We start from the raw sequence: 19745 nt of genomic DNA, 5'->3' as shown, positions 1-19745 counted from the left end.
GCTTTCACAATCAGTGCCGCTTGAGATATAAAATTGGGCAAAGCTTTAAAGCAAGCAACAATGGGACAGGGTGTCGAACCATTGTGGACCCTCCATGTTACTAATCAGATAGCCACAAATCCATTAACCACTTAAGGACCGAGCCTCTTTTTGAGATGTGTTGTTTACGAGTTAAAAATAGGTTTTTTTGCTATAAAATTACTTAGAACCCCCAAATATTATACATTTTTTTTCTAACACCCTAAAGAATAAAATGGCGGTCGTTGCAATACTTTCTGTCACACCGTATTTGCGCAGCGGCCTTACAAGCGCACTTTTTTGGGGGAAAAAATACACTTTTTTGAATTAAAAAATAAGACAATGGTAAAGTTAGCCCAATTTTTTTTTTATATTTTGAAAGATAATGTTACGCTGGTTAAATTGATACCCAACATGTCACGCTTCAAAATTGCGCCTGCTCGTGGAATGGCGACAAACTTTTCCCCTAAAAATCTCCATAGGCAAGGTTTAAAAAATTCTACAGGTTGCATGTTTTAAGTTACAGAGGAGGTCTAGGGCTAGAATTATTGCTTTCGCTCTAACGATCACAGGGATACCTCATATGTGTGGTTTGAACACCGTTTTCATATGCGGGCGCTACTCACGTATGCGTTCGCTTCTGCATGTGAGCTCGGTGGGACGGGGCACATTTAAAAATTTTTTTTTTTTTTTTCTTATTTATTTTACCTTTTTATTTTATTTTTTTTTACACTGTTTTTTTTTTATTTTTTTTTTAAATGTGTCACTTTTATTCCTATTACAAGGAATGTAAACATCCCTTGTAATAAAAAAAAAGCATCAAAGGACCTCTTAAATATGAGATCTGGGGTCAAAAACCTCAGATCTCATATTTACACTTAAATGCAATTAAAAAAAAAATTCATTTAAAAAAAAAAAGGCTCTTTAAGAGCTGTGGGTGGAAAGGATGTTTTGACGTCTCTTCCACCCTGCATTGTTATGGAGACGGGTGGGGTCCATCTTCCCCTCACTCATCTCCATGCCCAGCCAGGGTAAAGATCAGATCGCCTCCGCCGCTGCCGACGCATCCGGTAAGTGGCAGAGGGCCCTCTCCCGCCGCTGATAAAAATGATCTTGCAGCGAATCAGAAACCGAACCGCCGGCCGAACAAGAGGATACCGGGGTTATGGCAGCTAGCTGCTGCCATAATAACGATATCCCCCGTCAAAGTAAGGACGTATACCGGCGTGCGGCGTACCGGAAATGGTTAAGTGAATTGCATTGTCCTTCGAAATTCCATTTAACATTTATGCATTTATTCTTATTGCCATCATCGTTATTCAGCTTGAAACATTTGATCTTACCCTCCAAAGCTAACCATGTTTTTGCTTTACTTGAATTCATCAAGTCAGTGGCCAGTGTGTGATACAATTAGTTACTTGGTTCCACTAATTGAACATTTGGAAAGTAAAAGAGAATGGAGATATCAGGAATGGGGTGGTGGTAATAGCACCTGTTCTCTTTATCAGATTGTGTTTGGAGAGTGGGAGCGGTCCTTCCTTTCACTTCCTTTGAGTACGTTCATATGCTAGTAAATATTTTCTCATATTTCTCGCAGCAATTCACTGCTCATACAGTTAGTGAATCACTTGTCAGGAAACCCTCGGCCACCTACCGATAATCCGTCTTTTCTTTTCACACTTCATTGAAGAATGATGCCAGGCAACATGTTTAAACAGTCTGCTGCCTTTGTTGTGTTTTGATGTAATTAGGCAATGTTCTATTTTCTGATCTGTAAATCATAACATGGCCGTTATCAGCGGCAGCAATAGCACCTATGTTGCCATGTCGTGCTTCTGACTTCCCAACGTCAGTAGGATTGGAAACCAGCTCTCATTTGCCTTATTACCCTGATTCAGATCGACTCAAACAAATCCCCGGTGGTTAACGTGAATCAGTTATCAACATATATTCAAAACGAGAGCAGATGTTCCCACCAGTGAAAACTGCATCATAAAACCATTGATACAGAGATGTAGGCAGATAACATTTTACATGCAAGTTTGAGTTTTTCTTGTAAAAGTTTGGCTTGGCCCTGCCCCCTTTCACCTTATGAGTGTTCCAGATGGTCAGGGAGAACGCCTATTCCATTAAATGAAAGAAGAGAGTTTTGCTCCAGTTTGAGCCCACTAACCATTTTCCTGTCCAATAAGGCCTCTTTCACAGAAGCATACTACAGGGTACACCCGTGCAAGGGTCGTGTTTGCCCACACAGGGATGTACAAGTGTTCCATGCATCCCCGCACAGGCAGTCCCATTCATGTCAGCTGAGACACAGCAGCTGCATATCCACAGCTGCTGCTCACAGTTTGACATCTGTGTGGGTGCACCCGCACAAATGTCAAATTGGGAACAGCAGGTGTGTCTATGCAGCCGCTGCGTCCCAGTTGTATGAATAGGACTGCCTGCACGAACACCTGTGCAATGCTGTGTGGGCAAACATGGCTTTTGCACGGTGTACACTGTAGTACGCCAGTGTAAACAAGGCCTAAGAGTGCTCATATTGGTCTGAGAAAATATCATTAAACGGCTGGATGGCAGTTGGTAGGGCTTGGTCCCTGTTGGACTCGTAGCTATTCCAGTTTGAGTGGCACACCAAAGAGTGTTTTTTTTTTTTTTTTTTTAGCTCATAAGGCTCGGTTCACACATGGGCGGCACGACTTGCAGGTCGCCTCAGCGAGGCGACCTGCAAACGACTGCCGGGGCGACTTGCGAGACGACTTCTGCATAGAAGTCTATGCAAGTCGCCCCAAGTCGCCCCCAAAGTAATACAGGAACCTTTTTCTAAGTCGGAGCGACTTGCGTCGCTCCGATTAGAACGGTTCCATAGCACAGAACGGGAGGCGACTTGTCAGGCGACTAGGTCGCCTGACAAGTCGCCCCAGTGTGAACCGAGCCTAACTGTAATAATAATAAGGGATGTTAGAATTAAGAGAATCCTTCAGAAATAGGAACTAGAGGACTAGGCTACAGAAGGTGTTTTAATCTCTTGTTACTAACAATTTGCTTTCTGACAGTTACCTCATTAGGCTACACAAGATATTATTTGTAGATCAACTGTACTACTATAATTGTTATGAATCCCTATGGGTACCACTAGACCTCTAAATGGATAGAACAATTGATTCCAATAGAGTAAACTACACCAGTAGCATCTTGTAGCAATCATGCAAAATTGCTCGCTACTACATGCACCCTGTGTAGCTTATACCATAGAGTGCAAGTCGTCAAAATACATATTCGCATATAGTAGACTTATTTCTTTTACTCCAGTTCTTAAAGTGGTGTTCCACCGAAAAAAAAGCATGAATGTTCTTAAAAAATTTTTTTTTTTAAATTTGGAAAAAAAATTTTTTTTACTCACCTCTAACTGGCTGTTGCTAGGGGGTCCCTTGTAGTCTGCCTCCTTCAGTGCCTGGGCTGGTGACATCACTTCCCCTCGGCGCAGGAAGGGCTCAGCTCTGCCCCCTCTCTCTTGTCAATCATCTGGGACACATTACAGGTCCCAGATGACTGAGCGGCCAATCACGGCGCGGCGCCGCTCGCGCATGTGCAGTGGGTGTCCGGCTGTGAAGCCACAGCCGGCGCCCACAGTTGCAATGCCGGCACTGCCGAACAGACGGGGAGATGAGCGGAGCTTCTATCCCCCGCATCGCTGGACCGTGGGACAGGTAAGTGTCTGATTATTAAAAGTCAGCAGCTGCAGTATTTGTAGCTGCTGACTTTTAATTTTGTTTTTAAAATGGGAACTTCTCTTTAAGCTCCTTCCTCTTCAAGCTCCTTCCTCTTCGTAGGCCAGATTCAGGGTTATTTTTCAGCTGGAACTTGGTGGAACTCAGTTCTGCCACCTCTGGCTCAGGGGTAATGAGGCAAATGAGAGCTGGTTTCCAATCCTACTGACGTTGGGAAGTCAGAAGCATGACATGGCAACAGACCCTCTGCTGCCTGCTCACCCCCTATCACTTGTAAACACAGAAGTCTGACTTCTGTGTTTACAAGTGATAGCTTGTTATTCAGCTGCTCCCACAGATCAGATCTCCTGAAAAGATACTGTTACTGACTGCGGGACAGGGATAAGGGAGATGCAGATGTCCGGGCTGCAGTTCAGTAATGAGTGGGAAGCGTCGTGTGGTAAGCTTCACCTTCTGTGATCTCCTTTTTTTCCCCCACTGATGCCCAGATACAGATGCCCCCCATTGAATGATCCCCCTGCAAGTAAGAAAGGCGGAGCATCCTACAGTGTGTGGGGAGGTACTAGAGCCAACTGGGTGCTTCAGCTTCATGCAGCAACAAAAGTAAGATACGTGGAAAATGGTGGAGCCTTTAAAGGAGTTTGGTAAAAGATGAGGCCAGTGGAAGGGGGGTTCTGTGCAAAAGTCAGAGCTGTAGAGGGATAAAAGTGAGATGTTAAAGGAGATGCAGAGGTAAGCAGCTGGGGAAGTGGGCTGAACTCTGCACTCTGTATGTAGAGCACCCCTAAACACTACACTATGTGCGTAGCGCACCCGTGAACGCTGTACTCTGTGTGTAGCACATGTATGAAAATTGCTGTTTGTTATTTATTTTTGAAGATGCACAAGTCCACAGTTGTCATCTTTATCCTTTAATTACTAGTAAGGCAGTGACCCACAAAGTGCTAGCAGCCATTCACATAGCTGGACACCTGATATGTACATACACATTCACATAGCTGGATACCTGATACGTACATACATATTCACGTAGCTGGACACCTGATATGTACATACATATTCACGTAGCTGGACACCTGATATGTACATACATATTCACGTAGCTGGACACCTGATATGTACATACATATTCACGTAGCTGGACACCTGATATGTACATACATATTCACGTAGCTGGATACCTGATATGTACATACATATTCACGTAGCTGGACACCTGATATGTACATACAATACTTGTTCAAGGCCAATGACTCACCACTTAGTGAAGAAAGGATAAGGATTCCAGCTCAGCAGTTGCATCTCCAAAGTTTCCACTCTGATTGGATCCTTTTTCTCCAGCTTTGCCTGAAACTCAAGAAAGCTGAACCTATTTGTGTGCTGTGTTCTTCCCATCATACTCTGACATTTATTCTTCTGTGAACTTGTTGATGATCAATATGGGATTATTACAACACTTCATGCTGAGATGAGGATTATACTGAATTTACACACCTCAGGTCCTTGTTCCAATTGACTGTTTTGTCTAATTAATTAACTGTATTATGTGTTTTTTATTTCTAGGCATCATGTGACAATGGTTCTAAGATACACAGCTATCTTCTTGAGTGGGATGAAGTAAGTGCAACAGAGAAATTATTTTATGTACGGAATTTTTATTTACTATTAAAATACAGAACCCAGTTTGGCCTGGAGCAGATTAAACACAATGTCTCTGTGGTTATCATATTTCTTTGCAGTTGTTCTTAAGCTTTAAAGAGGTTTTAAACCTCTGAAATAAAAAAATGCCCTGGTGCAAAGTGCCTTCTATGATTTTTGCCTGTCCTCTCATTACTCTGCATGAGTCATTTCTGACGGTCTATACTGACACCAGACAATCACGGGAGATGCCCCTGCGCCCCTCCAGCACACAGTGATGATTGATAGCCTCAGCTGTGCATGTTTCCCTATGAGACTGTAGAGGGGACCCTCCCTTTCCCTTCACTCAGCTCTAGATTACGCTTGGCTCCCTGTTCTATGCTATGCACTGGGTGACCATCAATCCCTGCTTTCTGGTGCTCAGTAATGCTGTGTAGAATGTGTGCTTTAGATGGCTGTAGAGGAGAGAGGGCAGCCGATAAACAGGTAAAACTTCTGCAGGAGCATTTGTTTCATCTTTGTATCACATGTTTGTATCACTTGAGGCCTGTCAATTCAGTGGGTATATGTAAGGGTTTACACCCACTTTAAATGATAAATAATGTACTACATCTCCCTGCTTTTCCCCAGCCTCTGTAATCTTCACCTGGCAAAATGCTTTTACATTTGTAGCCCAACTTCAGCCCTAATTTGCCAACCTCAGAGCAATTTTGGCAACAAAGACTAATGGCAGCACCCATCTTTTCTTCAGCACATATAGTGGGTAGACTGCCATTATTTTCTGTAGCCAAGCTCTATAATTTACTTTGGGCACTGAGAAGGTGAAAACAGCACCCAGAGGGGGTAAACCCTCTGCAGACAGGCTGGCTAGTGAAAAAGGGAAGTTTTCTGCTGAAGGAGGTCAGTTATATGATGATTACTGATACAGAGGCCAAGAGTGCGGGAGCTGTTGGCTCTTAGCGGTGTACTTATCCTTGAGCAAACAGATAACCTACCCCTTTTAATGTAGTTAGATGTTACAGTTTCAAGGAAATCTGTCTCATAGATAAGCTGATGTAAGCACCTATAGAGGCTGTGAGCTAGTTCTGGTAAAATTGGGCCTTATTCACATGGGGGGGGGGCAGTAAAAACGGGTGGCTGAGCCGCTGTTTTACTGCTTACCTAAAGAGGAACTTGCAGCCGCTCAGGGCTGTACACATTCGGCAGCAATAAATTAAAACCCCTGCTGCTTTTGACGGGAGGCACCACCACCAAACGGGACTAATTTAGAGCCCTTTCACACCGGGCCGGCCATAGCATCAGCGGTAAAACACCGCTGTTTTACCGTCGGATTAGCGTCGCATTTCAGCCGCTAGCGGGGGGCTTTTGCCCCCCACTAGCGGCCGAGAAAGGGTTAAAACAGCCCGCAATGCGCCGCAATAGCAGCGTTTTGCCGGCGGTATCCCAGCGCTGCCCCATTGATTTCAATGGGGAGCAGCGGTGGAGGAGCGGTAAACACACCGCTCCTTCACCGCTCCAAAGAAGCTGCTGGCAGGACTTTTTTTCCTGTCCTGCCAGCGCAGCGCTCCGGTGTGAAAGCCCTCGGGCTTTCACACTGGAGATAATGCTGCAGCTGTTTGAGGGCGGATTGCAGGCGCTATTTTTAACGCTATAGCGCCTGCAAAACGCCCTCGGTGTGAAAGGGGTCTCAAGCAAATGTGGCCATGCCCCGACAATGTGCAATGCATGTGGTTGCTGCGCGGTGGTCTGGGCTTTTCTGTGTTAAAGCAGTCATTGAGGAGGCAGCATATCGCCTTCCAGACATCTGTCTACTGCCCTCTAAAAAAAAAAAAAAAAGCCATACACTGCAGGATTGCTTTTCAGTGGGTGAACAAGCTGTCCCTGGTATAGCAGGTGATGCTATTGTTCCATAATTAGTATAGACCAATGTTTCTCAGCTCCAGTCCTCAAGGACCCCCAACAGGGCGAGTTTTCAGGATTTCCTTCAGATGAAACGGCTGTGGTAATTACTAAGGCAGTGAAACTGATCAAATCGCCTGTGCAAAATAATGGCTAGCCTGAAAACATGACCTGTTGGGGATACTTGAGGATTGGAGTTGAGAAACATTGGTATAGACCACTTAGCTATGATGACTTCTATCCTCTGTATGCTGTTTCCTTCCATATTTTACATTTGTGGTGAGAAACAGTATGATTTTCTTTATAGTTAATTTACATTGGAAAACCTCTAGAATGATGACAACATGTTTATGGTTTTAGATTTAAAATTAACAGTTTTTTTTCCCTTAGGGAAAGGGGTGCCAGGAGTTTTCCCAGTGTTACTATGGACTACAGAAGCAGTTTAGGGTAACAAAGCTGTCACCAGCAATGGGGTACACTTTCAGGCTTGCAGCAAAAAATGACATGGGCATGAGGTATGATACCTTCTCTGTGTAAACTAGTTTTTAGTTTTCAATATTTTCATTTTATTCTGTGCTTCTATTTCTATTATCTTCCTTGGTGGTTTGACTGACCATTTTATTCTGTTTTTCCAAGTGGTTTTAGCGAAGAAGTGTTGTTCTACACCTCAGGCAGTGCTCCTACAGTGCCAGCAAGTCCTACACTTCTTAAAGCTGGAATTAGTTGGTTATCAATACAATGGACTAAACCCTCAGGTACACCGTCCGATGAAGGAATTTCTTATATTTTGGAAATGGAAGACGAAACCTCGGTATGTGCAGTAAACAAATTCATACATCCTGTTCGGTAATTGATTACTTTTCCTATCTCATCTTACTAATTCTGCTTAGGGGCACTAATGTTGCATTATACAACCAAAACGTCTGTAGACACTCAACCACCATACCCTATAGTAATAGGACTATACTATAAGGTTAAAAAACTGTTGCAGTGTATTGACTACTTGAGGATCTCAAATGTAAGAACTACCTCCAAATCAGCCTGCATTAAATCCTGCCTCCTCTTCCTCCCTTTGCTGTTAATTTTCTGATTACGTTTTCCATTTTTTTTACCATTATTTTTTTTTTCACTTTCATCTGTTTTGTTTATTTTTTTTTTCGGCATCACATGAAGAGAATATGTGCACAATTAAGGCCCCTTTCACACTTGTGTGACCTGAAAGTCGCGTGATTTTGCCACAAATTTGATGTGACTTAACCCCCCTGGCGGTATTCCCGGGGTGAATTTTCAGTACTAAATGTGGTAACCCCGAGCCACACTCGGGATAGCATCGCAGGATCCAGGAAGAGGTTACTTACCTTGTCCCCAGGAACCTGCGATGTCTCCCTGCACTGTGTGCGAGCCATCCTCCGCTCGATCTATCGGAGCCGAGCTCCGTTCCCTGCAAGCATTGCAACGCACGGGGGCAGAGAACAGCGCCAAAATTCAAAAAGTGAAACACACATTATACATACAGTACACTGTAATCTTACAGATTACATTACTGTATCAATTTATTTCAACTCCCTTTTGTCCCTGCCTGTAGTTTGTCCAGTGCCCTGCATGCAGTTTTATATTATAAATACTGTTCTTTCTGCCTGGAAACTGGAGATTGTCCATAACAACCAAAACCGTCCCTTTACATCAAAAGTGGTTTTAGACCAGCTAGAAAACAGAGATAATAAATTAGAATCACTTGCAGAATTGAGCGATAGTGATTTGTGGGGAGATCCGTCATCAAACACCGAAAGTAATGACAGCGACAATTCTGCAACTGAGCAAATTTCAGTGTTTTTGATTACATTATTGAATAATAATTTTTATTATTATTTGTTCTAATTATTTATAGTTCGTTATTATATTATAATTTATGATTTTGTTTTTCAAACTTTATCATACCCGGGATGTCTACTAGACTCTTGTTTGGACAGATTTAAGTGAATTATTCCTAAGAATTACAGGCCTACAATATAAAACGCCAAATTTCCATACAAAATAATTGTACCACTTTCAGCATCAAAAATCTGAAATAATCATACCGCCAGGGAGGTTAAAGCAATGCCTGTGTAATCTTGAGGTCTATGGACCTCAAGTCGCATCAAAGTCGGACCAGAGTAGTGTAAGGACTACTTTGCAGTCGCACAGATATGAATGGTACTTATTGGAAATCACGGGGTACAACTTGTCATGTGACTTTGCAGTCCCAAGTCGCAGGACAAGTCACACAAGTGTGAAAGGGGCCTAAAAAAAACCTTTTCGATAAAAACTATTGTTCAAAAAATAAACCCTTCTATGCTTTTTCCAGAAATCTCATTTTATTGTCATTTTAACTGGGACAAATTAAAGATAATGTGTGCTTTTTATTTACAATAAAACTACTTAAAAAAAAAATACTGGTTAAATTAGATCTTTTAATTTTTTTTTACATCTTTTTGTTCATTAAGTACGTTTGATAAAGGGACTTCCACTCTCAGGATAAATTTATAAAGACATTTGTAAACAACTCTATTTTAATAATACCACAGCACATATTTGAATATACAGCCCTGGCCAAAAGTTTTGCGAATGACACAAATATTAGTTTTCACAAAGTCTGCTGCTTCAGTGTTTTTAAATCTTTTTGTCAGATGTTACTATGGTATACTGAAGTATAATTACAAGCATTTCATAAGTGTCAAAGGCTTTTATTGACAATAATATTAAGTTTATACAAAGAGTCAATATTTGCAGTGTCAGCTCTTCTCTTTCAATTCGCCCTGGCGTTCTGTCAATCAACTTCTGGGCAACAGCCTGACTGATGGCATCCCATTCTTGCATAATCAATGCTTGGAGTTTGCCAGAATTTGTGGGGGGGGTTTTTTTTGTTCATCTGCCTCTTGAGGATTGACCACAAGTTCTCAATGGGATTAAGGTCTGAGGGGTTTCCTGATCATGGACCCAAATTTCAATGTTTTGTTCCCCAAGCCACTTGATTATCTATTTTGCCTTATGGCAAGGTGCTCCATCGTGCTGGAAAAGGCATTGTTTATCACCAAACTTTTCTTGTATGCTTGGGAGTTGCTCTGGGAGGATGTTCTTGTACCATTCTTTATTCACTCCCTTGGCTGAGAAACAACCCCACACATGAATGGTCTCAGGATGCTTTACTGTTGGCATGACACAGGACTGATGGGGCTCACTTTTTTCTTCTCTGGCCAAGGTTTTTTCTGGATGCCCCAAACAATCGGAAAGGGGATTCATCAAAGAAAAATGACTTTACCCCAGTCCTCAATAGTCCAATCCCTGTACCTATTGCAGAATATGTCTATCCCCGATGTTTTTCCTGGAGAGAATTGGCTTCTTTTCTGCCCTTTTTGACACCATGCCATCCTCCAAAAGTCTTCGCCTCGTACGTGCAGATGCACTCACACCTGCCTGCTGCCATTCCTGAGCAAGCTCTGCACTGGTGGTCCCCCGATCCCGCAGCTGATCCAACTGTAGGAGATGCTGTAGGAGATGCTGTAGTACATGCAGCCTCATAGGACAGAGGAGAATGAAAACTCTTCCTACAAGCTTTAACCAGTCCTCGGCTGGACACTGATAGAAGTCATAAGGTTGCTATAGAGTGCTGATGAGAAAAGGTAATTAGCAGTTTATATTTACTAAAATAGCTGCATTTCCATGTTCTGTGTACTGTGGGAGACCAGATATAGTGAATGCAGGTTCTGGGTTTAGTAACACTTTAATGACAAATTTATCACTGAATAAACAGGCCAATACTGAAAATGTAAATTTTTCTCCCATCCATACAGGTATGAGAGCTGAAGTAGTTGCACTTTGTTTTTAGGTTTAGATATGCTTTAAGAGAGTTCTCTCTCATTTTAATGCCTATGGTTTTGGAATGGGATGTCCAACAAGCTGGTATAGGCATTATGGTCAGATGTCTATAAACTCTTGGCCATATGGTGCAGTTTTTCCATTTCTTGTGACCTGTGATAAATGTATTTCTATAAAGGTGTTGAATTGCCTCTAGACATGAGGTCAATTAAGCCAGGTCAGGCTTCACTCACCATGTATATGTGATCATCGGATATCTTGTTATTGGCTGGCACTAGTCATCTCTTTGTGCCCCCTTAATTGCTATGAGTATGTACTCTCATGTAAAGGTCTCTTATGAGAAGAGTCATTTTGTAGTCCGATTTTCCTCCGCAGTCTGTGAATAGATTAGTAAGGTGACCTTAAGAGTTCATACTTGTGTGGAACGCCAATACATCTTCATTTCCTAACTATAATTAATTTATCACTTCCTTGAGTTCTTATCTTAATAATCCACACAATATGAAACCTTGGGGACAAGACCTTGAAGTATACTGTACTGTATATTATTCATCACACCGATAAATGTAAGGTAAGACATTGTTGGAAAGTAGAGCTCTATGATTAAGCCAGGGGGTGGGTGAAACGTGGTAGGGGGGAATGGCTTCTGCAGGAGACAAGCTTAAGCCCTTCTCTTACATATTCTAACTGGGCTGAATATTGGTGTGCGGCTTTCCATACTTTTCATCCATTTGCTTCAGTGGGCTAAGCAAGCCCTTACAGGCAAGCCTGCACCCGACAGTACTGGAGTACCTGGAAGCCTGGTGTCAGCTCTTGGAGCAGCACTTCTGTTTTGGTTTGGGGTGACAATAAAATATTATTAACATTGCAGTCAAAGACACTCGGATCATAATGTGAATTTCCGCTAACTGTGCAGTAATTGGTAAGTAAAACACCGCTGTGATTTGGTTTCATAAATGTGATTTGGAATGTAAATTCCGGCTAGTATTGCAATAATTTGAGGGGAAAAAAACACTATACCGTGTCACCACAAATGCACCACAATCCATTTTGCAGGGGAATGCTTTATAGCCATTTTAATGATCTCTAGTAAATGCTATTTTCTTAGCTGGTTACCATGACTGTCAGTCATTTAGTATTTTCAGAGTGTAGGTGACATTGGTGACACTTATTTTTCTTATGCTATGGTACCTTTTTATATTGGTTGAATTTAATTTGGTTGTGTGCAGTCGTCAGTACAAATTTACAAAAATTGTAAACTTATTCTAATTTATAGTAGTTCCGAACAAAATAATGTGATGAATGTGAAAAAGTTTACTAAGGTGATATTGTTTTTTTGGTTTTGGTTCCCAGCCTTCATTTTAATGTAATTTACAGTTCCTTGAAAAAGTATTCACACCCCTTGAAATTTTCCACATTTTGTCATGTTGCAACCAAAATCGTCATTTCGTATATTTTATTGGGATTTTATGTGAGAGACCAACACAAAGTAGCACATAATTGTGAAGTGGAAGGAAAATGATAAATGGTTTTCAACATTTTTTACAAATAAATATGTGAAAAGTGAGACGTGCATTTGTATTCCGCCCCCTTTACTCTGATACTCCTAACTAAAATCTACCGGAGCCAATTGCCCTCAGAAGTCATCTAATTAGTTAATGGAGTCAATCTGTGTGTAATTTAATCTCAGTATAAATACAGCTGTTCTGTGAAACCCTCAGAGGTTTGTTAGAGAACATTGGTGAACAACGGCATCATAAAGGCCAAGGAACACACCAGACAGGTCAGGGATAAAGTTGTGGAGAAGTTTAAAGCAGGGTTAGGTTATAAAAAATATCCCAAGCTTTGCACATTCCACGGAGTACTGTTCAATCCATCATCCAAAAATGGAAAGCATATGCCACAACTGCAAACCTACCAAGACATGGCCATCCACCGAAACGGACAGGCCGGCCAAGGAGAGCATTAATCAGATAAGCAGCCAAGAGGCCCATGGTAACTCTGGAGGAGCTGCAGAGATCCACAGCTCAGGTGGGAGAATATGTCCACAGGACAACTATTAGTCGTGCACTCCACAAATCTGGCCTTTTTGGAAGAGTGACAAGAAGAAAGCCATTGTTGAACAAAAGCCATAAGAAGTCCCATTTGAAGTTTGCGAGAAGCCATGTGGGGGAACAGCAAACATGTGGATGAAGGTGTTCTGGTCAGATGAGACCAAAATTTTAAATTTTGGCCTAAAAGCAAAATGCTATGTGTGGCAGAAAACTAACACTGCACATCACTCTGACCACACCATCCCCACTGCAAAACATGGCGGTGGCATCATCATCATCATTCAGCAGGGACAGGGAAGCTGGTTTAATGGGAAGATGGATGGAGCCAAATACAGTAAAACCACGGATTGTGAGTAACGCAGTTTACGAGCGTTTCACAATACAAGCTGTGTTTTTTTTTTTTTCTTGTTTTTTTTTTAAATCCTGACTCGATTTGCAAACAGGATTCAAGCCTCTGGGGTGTGCAGTACCGCATGTGGCTAGAGGTTCGGGGGCGCAGGTGACGCCCAGAGATGCTCGGAAACACTCCATTCCCGAGTGTCTCCAGCGCCCTCCACCTCTGGCCACATGCAGTACTGCATACACTAGCAGTGGCACTGGAACAAATTATCTGAGTTTTCATTGATTCCTATGGGGAAACTCGCTTTGATATATGAGTGTTTTGGACTACAAGCATGCTTCTGGAATGGATTATGCTCTTAATCCAAGGTACTACTGTACAGGGCAATCTTAGATGAAAACCTATTAAAGTCTGCAAAAGACTTGAGACTGCCAGAGCTACAATGGAATGATTTAGATCAAAGCATATTCATGTGTTAGAATGGGCCCGTCAAAGTCCAGACCTAAATCCAATTGAGAATCTGTGGTGAGACTTGAAAATTTCGGTTCACAGACGCTCTCCATCCAATCTGACAGAGCTTGAGCTATTATGCAAAGAACAATGGGCAAATATTTCACTCTCTAGATGTGCAAAGCTGGTAGAGACATCCCCAAAAAGACTTGAAGCTGTAATTGCAGTGAAAGGTGGTTCTACAAAGTATTGACTCAGGGGGGCTGAATACAAATGCACGCCACACTTTTTACATATTTGTTTGTAAAAAAATTTGAAAACTATTTATCATTTTCCTTCCACTTCACAATTATGTGCCACTTTGTGTTGGTCTATCACATAAAATCCCAACAAAATACATTTACATTTTTGGTTGTAACATGACAAAATATGGAAATTTTCAAGGGGTATGAATACTTTTTCAAGGTACTGTATCTAAAGCCACGTGTTTTGTGAGTTGATACGCATCAAGCTGACCTGTTTGTATTTTCACAGGGCTATGGCTTTAAGCCAAAATATAATGGAGATGACCTCGTATTTACAGTGAAGAACCTGAGGCGCAGCACAAAATACAAATTCAGGGTTAGTACATTTCTTTTACAAGCACTAAGTAATTTAGGTGCCCTTTGGAGAATATCAATTTTTAAATTAGCTGCCTTGTACATAGATATATTACATGAATGTCATGTATATGTTGTTATAACAATGAGATCTACTATGACAGTGAACTTTTGTAACCTACTTTATTCCAATAATATACTGTACAGCTGTAGAACTGCACAACAGTGTATATATTTTGAGGTACATGCACAAGAGCAGTATTTCTTATAATTTGCTCCAGAAAAGTTTAAAGTCTTGTAATGCCAGGCTCCACATTGACTACTCCTTAATAGGCGTGTGTACTGTATACACAGGGTCAGGCCGTTGGCGGACTAGGGAAAAAAGCTGCATGCATTTCACTTTCTTTAGTGTGACAACAAAGTTGGCCTTTATGCACAAGCACAAAATATATGGTAGCAAAAGGGATAAATATAAGATTCGGGAACAATGGTTCTACCCCAACATGTGTGTATGTACTGCCTATGGAGGTATCTTTTTTTTTTTTTTTTCTTTTTTTTTTTTTTTTTTTTATTATTATTAAAGTTGGTCAGTGTACAAGCTTTAAGTTAGAGTGTGTCTGAAGCCCTTAGGTATGTCACCTTAATGCATTTGATGCCGGTCCAAGTGTCTGGGTAGGTGCTGACATCAGCAGACTTTAGTTCTGCTGATGATTAACTGCACACCTGTGATCCCTAGGAGAAGTTGGGCCACCTCTTTTAGGTAATAAAAAGCACTCATTGTTTAAACCCCAAAAAAATGTGTATGTTAATTCTTCCCAGTCTGTAAATGGGGCGTGACATGGGTGTGTTCTCTGCTTTTTAACAGTACTGTTCTTTCTCATCTTAGGCCCTTCAAGCTATATTTTTGTTGTTGCATTTACAATTTAATTACGTTGGTCTTGAAAGCCCTCCTTATATCTTTTCAATATTGTTCACTCTACTGTCATACTTGCACCCAACTTATTCGACAATTGCGGTTTGAAGTTGTAAATGATTTTCATCTATGACTGTTCAAGGCCCCCTGTATGGATGACTCTTGCATTGTATTTCATTTCGGTTTTCATTAAAAATGACTGTACCAGAAAACCATTCTTACAAATTCACCTCATAATTGTTTGCTGCTTTTGTATGGCGACAGGGATTTGCCTTCTGAAATATGCTGTGGATGTTCCTGCAATTGTATTGATTACCAGGCTAGCAAAAAAGAGGCCCTGTAATGCTGTAGGTGGTGAGGTGGCATGCCATGTTTTGTTAATTCAGGTTTATGTGACTGAATGTGAGTATTTTATTCAAGGTTATTGCGTACAACGCTGAAGGGAAAAGTGGTCCAAGTGAGGTTGTGGAGTTCCTAACCTGTCCAGACAAGCCAGGGCCACCACCAAAACCTTCAGTCAAAGGAAAGGTTCATGCACAGAGTGTCCGCATTGTTTGGGGTAAGTTTTCCAAGTATTGTTTATAATCAAGTTTGGAAACTGAAACACACAAATTTCATCTGTAGTTATATGTAGATCAGAGTTGGGGAGAATCTTCAATGACTTTCAAATCATGAATTTGCAAGGCTTAATCAGTGAAGTGCTTTTGTTTTACCACAGCAGTCACATCTCAGGATTAATGGTCAGGCTGTATTTTGGATTGCCAGACATGCCCTTGGAAGGCCAAATCCTTACCATTGAATTCCAGGCTGGAATTAAGCTTAAAACTGCTTCCACCCCCCTTCTAGCACCTAATACAAACTACCCTGTAGAAGGAATATGTTTATTACCTATTCTCAGGGCACTCCAGTCGAGTTATGTGATTGGCTCTTCTCTCTTTAGCTAGTAGTGGCTTCAGGGGAGAGAGGAGGGACAGCCAACAGATGCCCCATAGTAAGCCTATGAGTGATATCAACACCCAGGCATTTAATCCATTGTAAGAGCGCTCTCTCCTGAAGCTGGCCACTGAGATCATCACTCGACCGGATCGGAAAGCTCTGAGAATAGGTAAGTATATGCATCTTCTTTCTATAGAGTAGTTAGTATAATGGTTAGAAGAGGGTTGGGAGCAGTTTTAAACTTGGTTAGTTCTAGCCTGAAATTCCACCTAAACTTACCCTTAAAATTACCTGGCTATTTTAGCTTTGCCCCTGTTCATATTAAAAGGTAATAGCAAAAGTGTGCCAGTTTGTTTAAATGAATGAATACGGAAGTGCTTGTGGGTAAATTATGCGTGACTGCAGACATACACATCGTTGCTGTGTCAGCTAGTGCAAAGGTGCGATGTTGGCAAGTGCAGAAGTGTGCCTTGTCAGCAGATGAAAAGCTTTGCATCATTGCAGTTTTAGTGAGTACTAAAATGTATGTAGTTGCAGTGGTGGCAAATTGAGGAAAGTATGTGGTTGGAGTGCCAAGGTTTACTGATGGCAAGCAGGGCCCTGCTTGTCGGTAGAGTTGGGCTGGGGCGTGTTCGGGATCCCATCTGCCTGATCCCACCAGGAAGCTGACACTGCACACAGCTAATCACAGGCAGTGAGATATTTCCCGGTCCGCAGCTGCACAGATCAGGAAATTTCTCACTGCCTGTGATTAGCTGTGTACACCGTCGGCTTCCTGGCGGATTGGGCAGGCGGGATCCCCAACAAGCCCAAGCCCATCTCTACTTGTCGGGTGCAATAGGGGTAAGTGGAGTCTTGCGTGAAGGTATAGTGGCGGTGAGTGAGGTCTATCAGAAAGTTGCTGTGATGATGAGCCGTGTCCTTACAAAACTGTAATTTAGGCCTAATGGTTTAATACACATAAACATTTAGCAAAGCATTCCTCTCTAGAATCTAGGATCAGTGTTTTGCTATATGTTAATGTTCATTGAACCATTAAGTTAGATGCACACTTTGAAGGCTTCTGAAGTCAGAGGAGAGCACTTACCCGACCTGCCATCAGGCCCATCACTCTCCCGTTTTTCCCAGGGAAATAGTGAGAGGAGCAGAGCTGAAAGGCTGGGCTTGGGGCAGAGCCTGATATCGGGATGTCAGTGGAGCATGATTATAGGTGCCCTCAGTTCCCTGCAGTGTACGGGAACTGTTGGCAGATTATTCTGAAGCACACTTTTGTAGACATGTATGGATACAAGTACTTTCCACAGCCATTGCTGCAGAACCCTTTCACATATACATGCTGAACACTCAACCAGGTTGAACACTCACTCTTAGGTACTAAAGGGAAGCTGAGAGTCGAGTTCCGTTGCACTCTCTTCTATAGCGCGGGAGTTGGGAGGGCAGGCTTTTAATTCACATAAATATAGGATAGGAAGCAATGGCATTATCAGTATACTGTGCAGCAGTGTTTCAGAAGACAGCAGTCAGGTAGCTAACATTTGTTGACATCCAACCACTGTATGACATAGCCAAACGTTACTAAGATTTTGTCTCTGTCTTTTCTTCCTACAGTCATCCTGCTTTGACACCTCTGTTCCTCATATAGCCTCTACAGAGGGAGAAGAAGAAAAAAAAAACCCCACAGAATTCATATTACATGTCCCTCTGTGTTTACTGTATGAGGAATTAACTGTTTATCAGTGGTGTATATATGGGATAAGATCACCTGTCATGTTGCTTATCAATCTATATCTGACTACAGAAATTGCATTGCTTGAAAACAGACAGTTTTTTTTATTAGCTGCACTTTTACAATCTATTTATTCTTAATAGATCCACCAAAAGATGATGGAGGAGCACCAGTTACTAAGTACATTGTGGAAATGTCAGAAGACCCAAATGGTAATTACTTTGACAGTTATTTTTATAGCAGTATCCAACAATAAAAATAAAAGAAAATGTGCTGTAAACATTTGGCTAATAGCAACAGTGGTGCTTTGTTGGCACGCCATACTCTCTTCTTATCCGGGTCACAGGAGTTTTATGCAACTTTGCTTCCTAAAGGCCCTATACACACTTGTGAATGGGGCCTTTTGTGATTAGATGAGGGTAACTGAGCAGGAGTTCCCTGCAATTAGCTGCAGGCAGAAAGCCCCATGGAAAACAATGGGAGGCTGACTGTTCCTGCAGTTATTCAAAGCCGCTTGTATGTAATCCCTCAATCAGCGGTCACCTACGAATGATCAACCCTGGACGCAGACAGTCTGTGTCCAGGGCTGATCATTTACAGATAATTGCATGATGAGTAACTGCATTTGAACAGCCATAAATAGCTGTGGGAGCCAGGGCCGGTGCTCCCACTAGGCGAACTAGGCAGCCGCCTAGGGCGCACTGCGGTCTAGCCTAGTGAGGGTGAAAGCTGGCTCGGATGGTTAATTGATCACTCATGTGGTCCGCCTGCGCGCCACCATCCTCACCAGCCTGAAGAATGGCCTGCTGCTGGCCAGCATGAACGTCTATGGAAGGAGGGACACACCCACAGACTGAGACAAGAGTTGCACAGAAGGGACTCCAGACACTGCTAGGGGGCCCCCCTTCTCTTATCCTCTCCCCCCCCCTCATCCTCTCCCCCCCCCTCTCATCCTCTCCCCCCCCTCTCATCCCCCCCCCCTCATCCTCCCCACTCTCTCATATCCCCAATCCCTCTCTCTCTCATGTAGATAGTATATGGGCAAAAATTGTATACTGGATTGTGGGGAATCTTTGGCAAACATCCACCCTCCAGCCCTCCACAATAGTCCCACTGTTAGGAGCTTTTTTTGGGGGGGGAGGGGGTGTGCACAAGTAGCTGGTCTTGACTAGGGTGCAAAATAGTCTTGCACTGGCCTGCAGGGAACCCCCGCTGGGTCTCCCATATCTAATCACAAACCGCCCCATTCAAAAGTGTGAATGGGGCCAAATAACAACAAATGTATGTGAAGACAGTATTTCATGTGTGCACGGTCTGAGAGCACCAAATTACTGTCCAAGTAGTAATAGTTTGATTAACTTTAAAAAATGTTTCGATTCTTGGAAATGGATTCTCAACTCTGGGTTCCCTTCCCCAAGGGGCATCCCTGTTTTGTGGAGTTCTTTCAAACCAGAACTACTGTACCCAATGATAATTTGAATACCATACCTGAGATTGACATTTTATTTCCATGATATCAGCTTTCTGTAATTTTTCCCTGTTCAGCATAGTAATCTGAGATATCATTGTACTACAGCTTATTGTAA

At 42.3% G+C, this 19745-nt stretch overlaps 1 protein-coding gene across 7 annotated transcripts in view; it reads left to right on the top strand.

Moving 5' to 3' along the window:
- Nucleotides 1-19745, top strand: part of FNDC3A (fibronectin type III domain containing 3A) — a 459441-nt gene that overhangs the window by 352710 nt on the left and 86986 nt on the right. For all 7 annotated transcript variants that reach the window (XM_073613177.1, XM_073613181.1, XM_073613178.1 and 4 more), the window contains 6 exons: nt 5313-5366; nt 7677-7801; nt 7923-8097; nt 14520-14606; nt 15918-16056; nt 18303-18371. In XM_073613177.1, the coding sequence (XP_073469278.1) occupies nt 5313-5366; nt 7677-7801; nt 7923-8097; nt 14520-14606; nt 15918-16056; nt 18303-18371 (649 nt within the window). The remainder of the gene's footprint in view (nt 1-5312; nt 5367-7676; nt 7802-7922; nt 8098-14519; nt 14607-15917; nt 16057-18302; nt 18372-19745) is intronic.

The sequence above is a fragment of the Aquarana catesbeiana genome, linkage group LG02 (assembly GCF_042186555.1).
Source record: "Aquarana catesbeiana isolate 2022-GZ linkage group LG02, ASM4218655v1, whole genome shotgun sequence".
NCBI lineage: Eukaryota > Metazoa > Chordata > Amphibia > Anura > Ranidae > Aquarana > Aquarana catesbeiana.
This window is presented reverse-complemented; position numbering and strand designations above follow the sequence as displayed.